Source organism: Nanorana parkeri, unplaced genomic scaffold, assembly GCF_000935625.1.
Source record: "Nanorana parkeri isolate BGI_ZX_2015 unplaced genomic scaffold, ASM93562v1 scaffold1005, whole genome shotgun sequence".
In the NCBI taxonomy this organism is placed as follows: domain Eukaryota; kingdom Metazoa; phylum Chordata; class Amphibia; order Anura; family Dicroglossidae; genus Nanorana; species Nanorana parkeri.
Window position 1 is genome coordinate 48,943 of NW_017307273.1, and position 15,261 is coordinate 64,203.

At 41.3% G+C, this 15,261-nt stretch overlaps 1 protein-coding gene across 1 annotated transcript in view; it reads right to left on the reverse strand.

Moving 5' to 3' along the window:
* Positions 1-6,736: 6,736 nt before the first annotated feature.
* Positions 6,737-15,261, reverse strand: part of LOC108795786 (serglycin-like) — a 10,649-nt gene continuing 2,124 nt past the window's right edge. Inside the window, exons 2-3 of the mRNA XM_018567086.1 lie at positions 9,142-9,271; positions 6,737-7,027 (exon numbers count right to left, since the gene is read on the reverse strand). Of these exons, the coding sequence (XP_018422588.1) occupies positions 6,847-7,027; positions 9,142-9,271 (311 nt within the window). The 3' untranslated portion in view covers positions 6,737-6,846. The remainder of the gene's footprint in view (positions 7,028-9,141; positions 9,272-15,261) is intronic.

Below are 15,261 nucleotides of genomic sequence, written 5' to 3' on the forward strand. Positions count from 1 at the left end.
CAACATTCAAGTTCAAATTGTGACAGTGGCTGCTGCTGATCTCCTTTTCTATGGCTGCTGATAGTCTTTAATGTGGAGAGATTGACGAAGTTCTGAGGCATGAAGTTTATATTTGTCTTGGAAAAAAACGAAACGTTTATGCCATGATGTGTAGAAATTATTCAGTCTGTTATTGGAGACAATCCAACCTATGAAGGAGGGATAGGCAAACTTGGCACTCCAGCTGTTGTAGAACTAAAAGTACCATAAGACACTGACAGCCACAGGCATGAGTTGCAGAGGCATGATTGGATTTTTAGTTTCACTACAGCTGGAGTGCCGAGGTTACCTACCACTCGGATACTACTCCTGGGGACAACGGAGGGGTTGTGCAGGTAGGACTAAGAGGGAAGATGTGGGGACTATTTTTGCGATCGCACTGGACAAGAACGTGGGCATTGATGTGTCACAAGTTCTGGTACAAGCGATCACACTGGAAGGAGGGGTGGCGGTGCCATTGATTTGAATACACTGCTACGCCCCCTCACCCCAGGGAGGATTTTCTAATGCGTTCCAGCAGCTAACCGTGCTGGAACACACTGGAAGTGGTGTGAACCGGCCCTAAATGCTGAGGTATACAACAGGTATTAAGTCGTCAACAAAAGAAGCTAGCCCAAGGTGCTCATGGTGGAGGTTTGCTTTTAGAGAATTGCACTTTAATAGCAAGGTGTTTATAACAGAATTTTGACTTCTTGCAATGTACATTTTAAAGAAAGATACAAGAGATCTCTAAAACCATGTATGGTGTTTATACTAGAGAGGTGAATGGAGACACCTAGTGGCCACATCTATGTATTACCATGTACATGCATATAGATGACAACCCTATATAGGGTCAATGTTTCAACATTCTTCCTTAGGGTATGATACCCATACGTAGGGTGTAAGAAGAAAGAGGAAAAATATATACGTCATGAAGGGTTTGAAATATTTATCTTTCTTCAAAACAGCTACATAGTTCTTTCAGGGTTTAGTCATGATGACAGCAGTTGTATAATGTTCTTGTGTTTGACACTTCATTGCATTTTTTAAATTAAGCATTCATTTTGGCTTAATAATGAAAATATATTGGAAAATGGTCACCGTTTTAAAAGAACTGAAATAAAACAAAAACCAGCAAAAAGCTGACTTGACTGGCCTAAGTTAGCTGCTGGGTCTGGTCTCTGCCCCATTTTCATACTGGTGAGGAAGAGACCTTTATTCACAATGTCTAAACTCATGAATTACAAATACCTTTCTGCTGCTTGATGCATAACTATCGAAAACACACAAACACGTTTCTTCTGGTTAGACATGCATTTCAGTTGTGAAAATATCATGGAACAAATTGGACTGCAGGGAGTGCAAGGATTTATAAAAGTACTAGTCCCTGTGAGGCTAAATTAGAGGACTAGACAGATTAAATAAGAACTTCAGGTTTTACAAAAATAACCCCTTGCATTGGGACTAGCCCTGCACTGCAAGGGTTAACTGCTAATTTTTCCTCTAGGGGAGAAAATAAAGAAATACCCAATCCTCAATCCCGTCTGGCTACTAGGCTGGTCTGCAGCCTCTTCTTCCCCTGGGCTCCAATGTTCTAAGTCCCTTTACATCTAATACAATCTAGTCACCGGCATTAGCCGTGAGGACGCCAAGGAACATCAGCACCCCATTATCACAGCCAGAGGGGAGGGGTAGAGAGGTGAGCGGGCACTGCCACAGGATCGAGGATCAGGTGAGTATTTCTTCTTTATCGCCCCTAGAGAAACACAAGCAGTTAACCCTTGCAGTGCAGGGGTAGCCACACTGCAAGGGTTAATTTTTCTAAAACCTGGAGTTCTTCTTTAGGATGATCCCAAGTTCCCTGCATGTGGTGAGCTGACTGGGCTGCTTGTGACCAGGAATTGCTGGGAATCTATTATTCTATATTTGTCTGCACAATCTTATGTACTAGCTGCGCTGTAATGACTCTGTGGGTTTAAGGTCAGACTTTATATCACACCACGCGTGTTTTCCGCACTGGACCAATGCGGGTCACCAGTAAGTCAGACAGAAAATAATTGTTTTCTATGTGCTCCATGCGCACCTCAATGTGTTGTGGAGAGGTGCAGAAAAATGTAACGTGTCTGAATTTTGCTGCACCAGAGCTCACCCAAAGTTTCCATTGGCCTACTATTTGACATTTCAATGAAGTTAAGAACTCTGGGCAGTTAAAAAAAATTTACTTTGCCGTGGGGGTTAGCTGCTCATTTTGTTCTAGGGTCTAAAATAATATACTCACCCGAACCTCAGTGCTGTGGCGATGACTGCTCACCCCCCTCTCTCTCTCTGCTCCGGGTGTGGAGTGTCCCTCGGTGTCCTCGTGTTCAATGCAAGTGAATGGACATGTTGATATCATGGGACCTTAGACTCCAGAACCCCGGGGGAGCATTGGCTGTGGGACCGGTCTAGCAGCCAGGCAGGTCTGAGGATCGGGCGAGTATATCTTCTTTTTTTATTTTGGACCTAGACTAAGATGGAGTAGTTAACTCTTGCAGTGCAGGTGAAATGTTCATGTATGATCATGGTGAAGTCGTGCTTCTAGATTGGAATGGTTGTTTTAATGAGCAATGAACACAATCAGCAGTTATTTGATTAAGGTGAAAATGTGCACAATTGAGCACCTGACATTAGTTCTGGGGGAAAGTCCATCCCGTCTCATTGCTTTGTTCTCCAAGACTTTTGTTTTTTTACTCAAAATGATGGGATTTTTAACACTGACGTTTCTTATTAATTCTTGTGACATGTAAATTTCGGCGGTGCCATCTAGCATATCTTTCCTCCACAGACCTCAGCCGCTGAAGGATATGCTGGGAACTTCTCTACAACTCCACATGGCTACAGTGCAAAGTCTCTGGCAGCTGGATCAGGGCACAGGTGGAGGATCACGGCTCTGGAAAGGGCTCTTCTGAGTGAGATAACTGTGGACACTTACGGACTTGGAGGCACACAGAGGCACATTTGGAGATATGGAGGTGCTTAGAGCCATGCTAGGGGCACACTTGGAGATGCGTTGGTGGCACAGAAATACACATGGAGAAATGCTGGGGCCACAGGAGTACATTTGGAGATACAGAGGAACACAGGGGTATACTTGGAGACATAGCAGAGCACAGGGGTACACTTTGAGATGCAGTGGAACACAGGTGTACATTTGGAGATACAGAGGAGAACAGGGGTACACTTGGAGATACAGAGGAGCACAGGTATACTTGGAGAGACAGAGGAGCACAGCGGTACACTTGAAGATACAGCGGGGCACAGAGGTACACTCGGAGATACAGAGGAGCACAGGGATACACTTGGAGATATGAAGGAGCACAGGGGTACACTTGGAGATACAGAGGAGAACAGGGTTTTTTTGATCCTTCAACTTAGTTTGATGATACCCACTGTGTTGTGTGGTTATTGTATACTGTGTATAATACTGTTTAGCATTCATTTCAAAGCTTTAAATATAATGTCTTATGCCATTTGTGAGAGAGGCCTGGAATAACTCCCCCACTTCCCATTGATGTAAATTATATACTGGGTTTCAATTTGCATTCATTCTATTTGCAACCATTCCTTCAGGAACCTAACCCTGATGTAAATTAAGGGCTACCTGTATAGTAAAGTGTTAAAGTGGCCTTCTCAGGTCAGGAACCTACCCCAGCATTTATATTGCCATTGTTATATCAGCTGGTAGACTAACGGGGGCTATTTTCTAAAGAGTGAAGAGTTTGGAGAAGGACGGGGAAGGGAACAATCTAGGACAACATAGCTGAATTGGAAAATGAGCTGAATTGGAGATATTTTCCAGTTCAGCTATGTTGTCCTAGTTTGTTCACTTCTTCTGCCTTCTCCTAACCCTTCACCCTTTTGTGAATAACCCTGTAAGTACAATGAAGTGTTAAAGTATTACCATTGTTGTATCAGCTGGTAGACTATGTGTAATAAAGTGTTGAAGTGGCGTTCTCAGGTCAGCAACCTACCCCAGCATTTATATTACCATTGCTGTATCAGCTGGTAGTCTAAGTACAATAAAGTATTGAAGTGGCTTTCTCAGGTCAGGAAGCTACCTCAGCATTTATATGACCCTTGGTAGACCAAATTTACTAAATTGTTGAAAGGAGCTTTTCCAGGCACCTTTTTACTGAACTACATTCAACTTCCTACAGAGAAAACATATCAGTCTAGGTACAACCACATTTAGAACAGTTATCTTTGCCATCTTGTGTAGGAAATGACAGAGGTTGTGGTTTTTATTCGTATTTTTTACCTAATAAAACCATCATGTACAAGTGAAAATCTTGCACGTGTGGTGCTTCTGTGGTGACTTTTATCAGTACGGATGTGCACTGCGCAAATGTACTCTGAGCCGCATTACCCAACACAGTGTTTCATTTTACTGTCCCTCTTTCTGCCATGATCCATAAAATATAAAAGTCCTGAAATACTTGTTTACCGTAACAGACTTGCTCAGGGTCCAACTGGCCACAGCTTCTCTGACACCTCCCCTTCTCAACTATAGGAAGGCACTAATGGCTAGATTATTTTCTGCAAGGCAGCAAGGGGAAATAGCAAACCTAAAGTCACCCTTTGTAAGAATATATGTTCCATTTCTGTAGACCAGCACTGACTCTTACTACAGGAGACACGGTCTATATTAACAAAATACTTCCTGGTATACCAGGCAGCTGCAGCAACATGAATGTTACATCAATGTGCCGGAATGCACATTACTTGCAATGGTGGGCTGCAGTGCCATTCAATGTAAAGATCACTTATGTATGGAATGGACACCGCATTGTGGTGTGAATGGGCCCCAATAGTTTATTTCTGGTGGCTCTCTTGTAGGTCATTTTAAATAGTCAGTTCATCCAGAACTGATGAGCTAAACTACATAATGGTAATTTGTATTTCGCAAGGACTTTGGTAGTGACATCTCTGTGCTTGGGGTGTCTGCAAAGAAGAGTGTACGGGAACACCTAAAACTCCAAGGTGGACTGGAAGATTGCCAGAAACGATGGTAGGGAGATCTTACCACTGAAACTCCCGTAGGATTTAAGGTTACTCTATAATCAGCCATTTTTGTTATATGCTAACGTGCATGTGAACGTGTATGTGCAACCCTGACAGGTATTTATTACCTCTTACAGATCAAAGTACTCCCCCTGACAATGTCTTCATGTTGTTTTCTCTTGCACCATATTTGTTCAGGCATCAGCATCTACTTCCTGGAATGAGATGCTGGCTTAGAGGTGACAAAACTATATAAATCCTGGTGTGCACTGATGTCTGACACAGATCATCCCATGTTGCAGTCTCTCCCCTTGCAAAATGCTACAGTCACAATGCTGCAGTCTGATCAGTGGGGGAGGAAATTCTTGCTCCTGCCTCCAGAAAACTTATGTCAACTCAACCTAGGCAAAGACGCTTGACTGGAGCTCAAGATAGGCTAAACTGGTCACACACATCAAAATCCGATTGCGGAATGCACTAAGTTTAGGATAAATGCTGCAATGAATTAAAATGAAATGAATTAATTAAAACCTCCCTTGTAAGTAACATAAGCTCAAAGAGGAGTGTAAGGTGTGTATGGTGCTTAGATCTGATGACATTATTTCCAGTCAGTTTTATATAACCCCATCCAAGTTTATGAAACCACAATGTTTTTCGTGAGCCCACAATAAGTGAGATTTTGTACAACTGTAATCTAATTTACATTAGTATCTTTATAACTTGCCATACAGTAGAGGCTTTTTGTGTGCAGTGGTGAGTACATCTAGTGGCTTATGGGACACTAATGAGCATAGCAGCAGCTGGTCTTAGGAATTGGGCACCAGAATCACAGGGGATCTGGTGGGTTAAAAATGTTCACCTACACCACTTTCATCTATACTGGCACAGCAAGTATCAGCATTACTCAGCCAACATTGCACAGTACTGCCCATCCATAGTAGGATTTTTATCTGTCAAATCAATAAGAATTTCCCAACAGCTGAACTGTGTGAGAGTCTATCTAATGAATATGTTTTGAAAAGATTGTTGAGTATATCTAAAGCCAAAACTTTTTCATTTTTTTGATAGAGTATAGAAGGGTTAAAACCCCCGTCAGCTTGATTTTCTTTTAATATAAACAAATGAATGCAATAAGTTCCTCACAGGGGTTCTAAGGCCTCACCATTCTAACCAAGAAAAAAAGTTTGGGCTTTAAACCTTTTCTTTATAGTAAGTTTATTGAGCTCAGTGTTGTACATCAATACATGTTATACTGAGATAGGGTTGGCTTTAGATACTCTTTAATTGCCCACTTAACATGAACATTTTGATGATTTGACTGATCAATATTTTTTCACAGATCAATGTTGTAAGCGTGCAGGTCATATTTTAACTAAAGTGTGGTAAATCCCCTTTAGATTTGGCACCATTGTACTTATTTTCTTTGATTCAGTTATGCACACAATGTTTTCTTTCCAGCAAAGTACAATGTTACCAATAGGGAGCATAGTGAAGAAGCGATGGGATGTTGATAACTACTGTTTGTTTCAATAAAATGTAATGTTGGATCAGCATTTTAATGACTTATTTATCTTATTCGAGATGAAATATACATAGATGATAGAATAAGATGATGTAAAATATTGATAAACTAGACTTCAGTAAAACATAGTAACATGTTTGACAATAAAAGTATAGGCTTGAGAAAATGCTTAGTACAATACAGGACTTTCATGCAGAAGCTTTTTTATGACATAATGGCCGAATGCTACAAATTTAATTTCTTATAGATGTGTCCTGCTACCTTTACAAAATCAGGTTTTCCTCAGACAAATTGTTTTGGAATTTGTATTCTCTTATTTCATTTGATTCTGAATCATATTCCTTGACAGATCCAGGTTCTTCTCCTGAAAAGACACCATTTCCTGATCCACTATCTTCTCCAGAGATGGAGTTTGGTACTATGAAGCTTGGGACTTTTCTCATTCTGAAAAGATGGGAAAAAATAAAACGTTGTGAGTAAATCAGTGGCAGCAAATATAGATTTATGCGCAGGTTACAAAGCCTTCTGGCCATCTGTCTCATTTCATCCACAAATCCTTTGCATGTGTGGATGATGAAGGGCTCACCTCTCCAGTGGCTTGTGTCTCCTATCGTTAATTCCTTTAAGCGCTGCAGCCTCCATACTCTTCAGTATTTAACACCTTCCCTGTATCCCCTTGCCATGTGCTGTGGTTTCATCCTCCAAGCCCTACATTACTACAGGATTTAGCAGTCACATAGGGGTCAGAAGATGGAACCATGGCATTTGTAGGGGACATAGGCATTGGACACTCCTAGAAATATTGAATTCTGACAAGTTTTATGGAGGCTGCAATGCTGGAATCGAATGGAGCCAGACCTCAACACAACACATTGCATAGCGGTCTGACATGCCCCTTGCACCCTGCTCCAATCAAAAGAGCTGTTGATTGTCGTTTACCCATACCCCAAAACATATTATGAGAATAAGAGAATGGCATATATTGCATGTTTGCAGTGCATTTGCATATTAATCAAAATGTTCTGTAAAAAGGAAAGAGACCCCATTAACATGAATCTTCTTTTCTGGTCAAAAATTTTTTAAACTATCTACAACGTAAACCCATACTAGCTTACTAGTCTTTGGATGGGGTGGCTACATTCGGTTTCCTGTTTAAGACTTTTTTTCCCCTATATTTTCACCTGGTCATCCTGCCACTAACATACTTCCTATCCTAGACTGACAAAGATCACTCCCTGTACAGTGAGTGTATTCAGTGGCGTCACAAGGGGGGTGTCGGGGGTGCGGCCCGCACCCGGGTGACACTATTGGAGGGGTGACACCAAAATGACTGGCAGTCAATTTGGTGTCACCCTCTCTGAAAAGTCAGGCACTCTGTCATGGACTGAGAGCACAACAGTGTCAGGAGAGAGGAGGGGACCTGGCTGCATATCTCATCCTGCCAGGTGAACATCTCCTCCACTCTCTGCCGGCATCCGGTCACCAAGATGGCCACCGGCAGACGTCAATGAGATGACCTCGCATGTGCGATGATGCCATCGTGCACGGACGCAATGACGTCACGGCGGGGTGTCACCTGGTCTCCGCTCCGGGTAACACCCAGCCTCGGGACCAGGGCAGCCATCAGAAATTTTGGGGCCCCTTACACGGCTTTAGGCCGGGCCCCCCCCCCGCGCCGCTGGACGCAGGGCTTAGTGACGTGCTGGACGCAGGGCTTAGTGACGCGCTGGACGCAGGGCTTAGTGACGCGCTGGACGCAGGGCTTAGTGATGCGCTGGACGCAGGGCTTAGTGACGCGCTGGACGCAGGACCCACCTGTGAGTGACCCTGCAGAGTCCACCATAGACGCTGCACAGCCCATCTGAGACTTTCTATGGTGGGCTCTGAAGGGGTCTCAGGTGGGCTGGTCAGGGCTGCATCCCTCCCCTCCCTCCTTTCCTTCTTTCCTTCCTAGCTCCTCTTACCTGCACACATGGCCTCGCCTGCCGCCAGAAGTGACGGCCCTAGCTTGTCTCAAAGCCGCTGGAGCAGCAATGCTGGGGCCCTGCGCTGCTAGGGCCAGGCCTCCGCCTCATCGCCTTTCACTATCAGCCGATACTCATGTAATGGTCCTGGGCGGCCCCCCCAGGCTGCCTGGGACCCTTACATGAGTATCGGCCGTACCCCCCTGATGGCTGCCCTGCTCGGGACACCCTTGAGTGTACTGTATAAGAAGATAACCCCTTGTTATCTTCTTCTCCATAACAAGGGGGGTATTCTCCAGTCCTAAGAGATAGACTAGAATGATAACTGATAAACAGTGCAAAAGAGAGCATAGAAAGTTATCAGCTCACTGAATATCTGCTTAGATCAACAGCCATCACTTATCAAACAGATGTAACAAAATGCTTTCAATTATATAGTTAACAGAGGAAACGCTATAAAGTGGTTATGTGTAAAGAATAACTTGGTCATAGAGGCTCATGTAGATGAGCTTAGATATTTAAATACTCTACATGCATATTTAGCTTAATCTACTGTTCCTGGACTGTAAGAAGTAATAGTATTTATATACTTACACTGCATCAGTCTCAATTTTATTGCTGATTTCGCCTTGCTCAAAAAGGGACTGTTCTTGAAAGCAGGCAACTGAATTGTCACCTGGTCTGCATCTGATCCTTTGGTATTGTTCTCTCTTCATAGGCAGACCTATGGATTATTTAAAAACAATTAAAAAAAATACATTTTTGATAATGACCTTTGCCTTCTTTCATGTGGTTTGAAAGCAATATAGCACCATTAATAACAATTACAGATGTGATGACAGGTTTGAAAATGGATGCAGTGCACCTTATGTAGCATAGTGTACTTTTCACTAAAAAAATATATATTTTTAAAGGTAAACAAGGAAATTAACACATGCTCAAAATACATTAAAAATTAACATTGAACAGACTCAATAATGTTATCATGTGTTACATTATGAATACACACATAGTAAAGGACCCGTAGATCTGCGAATATCCATAGAACGGTCAAACAACACTGAAAGCATAACAACCTGCCAATGCCTGCTAAGAGAAAGGCCAAGCAGGGAGAGCAAAGTCAAAAACTAAGGAAGACAGGGCAAACAAAAGGAGAAGAGACAGAAAACCAAGACAAAAAAAAGATGGAAACCTGAAAAGGAGAAGAAAAAGGGAAAACAGCCCCACTGCCCAGTTGAGAGGGAATAACAGGGAAAGGGAGCCTATGAGCTACAATTGTGGTATATAGAATAGACTCGTATAGTAATAAATAAAATGCCCCTTACATTGGTGGTTAGTGCAAAGAATGCCCCTGTTACAGTGGTAGTCAGAATGAAATAAAATCAGTGGTCTAATGCAGTTGGCTATGCCAGTTGGTGTTTTCCCTGAAATTATGCAGGTGCCATCAAGTGGGAGGTCAACCAGCCACAGCCAAAGGAATCCTTAGCAACCTCTGGAGGAACCCTAAGTTTCCATGGAACCTAGATTGAGACTGGCTTATATAGAGTGTGTTGAACTTGAAGGATTGGGAGTGAAAAGATGAAGCCTATATATCTTGGAGGATGGGGAAAGTATGTTGACCTGGTAATAAACATTAACCGGGTTGGCTAGAATGGTTTGTGGTCAGTGGTGGTTGTGAGAGGTCGTGGTGGGGGAGGAGTGTTGGGTGCTGTCTGAGAGTAGGACAGAATGTAGTGTCGGGATGCTACTAGATTGAGTTAACATGATAAGGGTGATGACTGTACAGCATTTTTCAGATATCCGCACAGCTACAAAGGTCTAGAAACACTATAAATGAATTGCTATTGTGCTGTTGTACATGGGTTTGGAAATAGCATTATAGTACATGGGGGACTGAGTAGAAATGGAGCAATTAGGAAATAGTATGAATGATGAGATGTAATTGTGATAACTGTGAGAATAGTTGGAACTTTAGGGAAGTTATATACTAAGAGGAAGAAACAGCATGATGGACAGAATGTTGGATAGAAGTTTAAAACGTTTCTTAGAAGGGATTCTTCATTATTGGTAAGTGTTTAGGATGACAAGTTGAACATCTTTACTGTTTCTTTGCCTTCTCGATGGTGTATTGGGAAAACAATACTCATTCGTTGTTGACTCACCAGAAGAGGGTGTAGACTGATTGGTATGGAGCTTAAGCACAGGTCTAAAAAATGAACTGGAGATTTTGTAGCTTGAGATTTGTTTGTGGGGCATTCTGTGTTGCAGTAGGGGATATTACTTGTTGAGAGACTGCTAGTCATTGTGGATCTGGAAGAGTTTTTGGTAGTAGTGTTGGCATGGGGAAGGACTTCAGAGGATGGGATTGCAATGTTCTCTAAGTTATTGCTATTTCGTTCCATTTGGGGTCTTGAATGTTTTGGTGGGCCATGAATCCTGATCTTTGGTTAAAGATGAGGCTGATCTGTGCTGTTTTTTTGACCACTGTTGATTTTACTGCCAGTTGTGTTGTTGCTATTGTCTTCCTGACGGTGGGTCTTGTTAATTGTTCCTCTGGTTTCTGTTGGTACTGTGCTATGTTTGGTGTTATTAGTGGTTTACTAGGATCTTGTCTTTCCTTGTGCATATTCCTGTCTGTGACACTCTAATTTCTTTTCTTTAGTTGCTGTAATTATCTAAGTACTTCTGTTTTCTTTAATGTATGTACTATTCCGTAATGTATGAATCCTCCCAACCATAGATTACAAGCGAGGTGCCTTAAGTGCCATGTCACCACCAGAATCTATGTGTAAGGGCTTAGATTGTCATGTTTCCAATACCTGCCAATTATATTTGTCAGATTTCCAATACCTGCCATTATTAACAACATATTTAATGTAAAGAACAATTAGCTAAACTGAAATATGAGCTCTCAAAACTCTGGCACTCGAACATTCGGGAGTCTGACTTTACAAGGTGGTTTGTAGGAATGTTGTATAGGAGTGAAGGAAGAGCTCCTTCCAGTTGATATTCTTTGACAGTTCATTCCAATACACTAGTTTAGATCCTATAGGCTCTGGTCTTAAAGTTTATGTAAACCCAAATACTAAAGTATGACTGTAGTGTCGCGTCTTCATGATTATTGGCATCAAAAGTATAACATTCTAGGGGAAACACCCACAAACCAGACATCTGATAAAGATGAGAACATTTTGTTTTTCTACTATATTTGATACTAATGGACACATTTTATATGTGTGATTCTGTTTTACTTTTGACGTTTTTCACATTTACCAGTTCCAGCATCCATGGTACAAAAAGCTAGCCTGTTCCATAAAATACTGATAAAACCACATATACATAATAAAAACAAAAGTGATATTTACATGAATATCAATTTGTGATCTTTTTGATTCATTGCATTCATGAGCAGTCCAGTGTGTCTGTTGTAACTAGGAAAGGCTCTTGTGTGTGTTTTAGAGAAATGTCCTTAAATGGAAACTTAAAAGCAGAGAAGCGTTGTCAGTTTTTTTTATTGCTATTTGTGTCCCCACTGAAAAAAAAATATATCTCACTTCCAGTTCTAGTGACTGGGACAGGAAGTGGGGGGGAAACCTTTATAACAGGACACTAAGAAGCCCTGTAGTTTTTAATTTCTTGGTGTCCTCATTAGGGGATTTACTCTCACTTGAGAGACATGTGCCACCAGGCAAACAGGAGGAATCACCCCATGTCTATTGGGAACAAAAAACAAACAACAGGCTCTAACTTTTCATCATCTATGCAAAAAAAAAAAAAAGCATTTGGCTTGATTCCCACTTTATCTGTCTCTGTTGCTTAGGTCTGCTCAAAGTCTTCTTTAGGCAACTTGCCAGCAGTGTAAATTGGATAGTATGCCAATCTGCAGCCTCAGTAGAAACTATAGTTGTAAATGGAAAAAGAAAAAAAAACAGGGCTACTCTAATGTGTAAACCCGTGACCAAAATGATTCATTTCCTGGAGGACGAAGCCCTAAGCTTCCTCAATGTACACAATAAAGGCTAAATCTGTAACCTGTGGTTAGCAGCAAGTACAGCTCAAACGTCTACCTCAAATGCATCGAACACACTGAGGTGTCTTACTTTTTCAGCTAACAAAAGTGGCCCACATATATATTTGTATTATGTATTGTTATTATTATTTATTTTGTTATATTTCATTATTTTTTTATGTTATTATAATATTTATATATTATATGATATGATATTATGGTATAAAAATACTGTGTTTGTCGTAGATAGCACAGTAGAAATACATCCTTCATCATTATGGCTTTCGGCCAGTAGATGTGTCTTAGTGAGGGTGTAAAGCCCTGATAATTTTTGATTATCTGCAGCAGCTTTAAAACATAACTGTAGCTTCGAAGAAAAGACATATCCAGCCATCTCCCACTTTCCTTATCAAACTGTAAATTAGGTCTACAGATTTCACATACAGAAAAGTCAGCACTGTCACGTGGGTGGCACGTCCAGGGTGTAACTTACAATATCACCGGATGTAAGCACTGCCCAGCTTTGGGTGTGTCACATCTAAATTCTGTCCACATCTAAATTCTGTACTCAAAATGTATAGTTTAGTATAGTTAAAGGGTAGCTTCAGCCCAAACTACAATCAGGCTTTTCTTTTTTACTATCTGTGCCCCACACTGGGAGATTTCCACTAACTTCCTGTGTGCTCACCAGGACATGAAATTAGGTAAAACCTCACCAACAGGGGCTCAGAAACCAAAAATAACAGTTCCTCTATATGTATGGTCACTGTGGCTGGAAGTGAGGGGACATACAGGTGGGACTTGACTTGATAGATGGGTATTAACCCTGAAATGTTGTCACTGTGCCCCCACCTGCCTGCTTCCAGATGTCCGCTGTTTAATCTCCATACTATTGTGATCTTGTATATTTTACACATGCACTCTCTCCATTTTACTATACATTTGTTCAGCTGCTAGGTATCACTGCTCCACTGTAAAGCTCAGTACCAGTGGTGAACATGACCTGTGTTTATGTACTATTCTTTGTACTTTTGACTAAATACAAAGGTATGGGCAGGGGTTCTAGTTTTTAAAAAAGGATTGACTCTGCTGATTGACTTAACTGAAATTATTGCAGTTAAAATTGATGCAAAAACAGCATTTTTTGCTATAGAAATAATGAATCATATTTCTGGTATATATGGGTGTGTGGGGGTGTGTGGGGAAGGATGTCACAACTTAAAGGAGAAGTATTGGGAGAGTAAAATCTACTCCTCCCAATATTTAGAGCTGACGTGGGGCACTGCATGAAACTGACTGTCAGTCACTATTCCCTGCAGGGATTTCCTCCACCCCAGTCCGTTTCTCCAGCGCTCATTGGAGGGGCAGACAGGGGAGGGGGCGGGCACAAGTGGCTCTGGCTCTAGAGAGGCAGAGCAAGCTGTCATTCAGGCAATGAGGTGGATTCCAACAATACTGTCGGGATCCTTCCTGGCTCCAATGCGGCTCTGCACTTGCAGCATACAGTGGGCAATAGGATCACAGAAGGGTCACAAAAGGACATTAGTAAATATACTTCTGTGACCCAAAAGAGAAGTAAAAAGAAAAAAAAAGTTTGACTTTAGTTCTCTTTTAATAAACACAAAATAATGTTACCAATAAAAGAAAATTAGGTCCTGCATGTTGGGTTTTATTTATTGATATATGTGACTCAACCCAATCTGGGTCTTTATTTCCATGGAAGGGAGAAGGGGGCTCAGCCCACATCTCTAATTAGGAGATCTGCCAAATCTAAAAAACACTTTCAGGGTTATTCACAAAAGGGTGAAGAGTTTGGAGAAGGCAGGAGAAGTGAACAATCCAGGACAACATAGCTGAACTGGCTGGTATAAACTTGGATGGAGTGCAGCCAGGTCAGGTACTGTGAAGGACCTGCTTATTGATTGGATCATTTCTATTTCAGTGGTACTGTTTATAGCATTTAATCCCTGCATGGTCACAATGCTGATGTTACTGTTATTGTCATTTGTTAATCATTTAAATTGTGGCCAAAACATTTGAAAACATAATGTCACATACAGGAGTCCTATCATGCTTTATATAGAGGCTGCTGGTTGATATTATTTATCCATTTCCCTGCCAATCTTTCAGCTCTGCATGGGTCATTACATAGATAAGGGCTTACTTAAAGTGTATGTATACACAAAAATCGTTTTTAGTTTTGGACAAAGTATAGAAGGTTATTTTTTTTGTTTCGTGTCCTAATGGAAACATTTCCCTTCACTTCCCCATCTTAGAGATTTCAGCTTACTCCTTGCTTTCATGACAAATGTAAAATTTAGGATTTCCCCATTTTCTGTCTCAGTGACAATGTTCACCAGGACAAATAAGAGTTTAAATCTCTCCGTTGGGAACAGACAGCAATAAAAACCTGACATATAACCCATCCACAACTAATATAAAAGTTTTGCCTTTATATGCACTCTAATACCTTTCAAAAAGTATTCCCTTATGAATGTTTTTTCTCTATAGTCTAATTTTGTTTTGCGAAGTAATAAAAAATGTCCGAATGGATTCATAAGGCTGATGTCTAAGAATCTGGTAAAACATTTTCAAGGGAAATTGCTCATGTCCTTCATATGAATGATCTTTCTGGGTCATTTCTCACCCTAACCTATTTTGCAATAATAACAGGAAATCACAAAACTCTGCTCAGCAGTTTATAT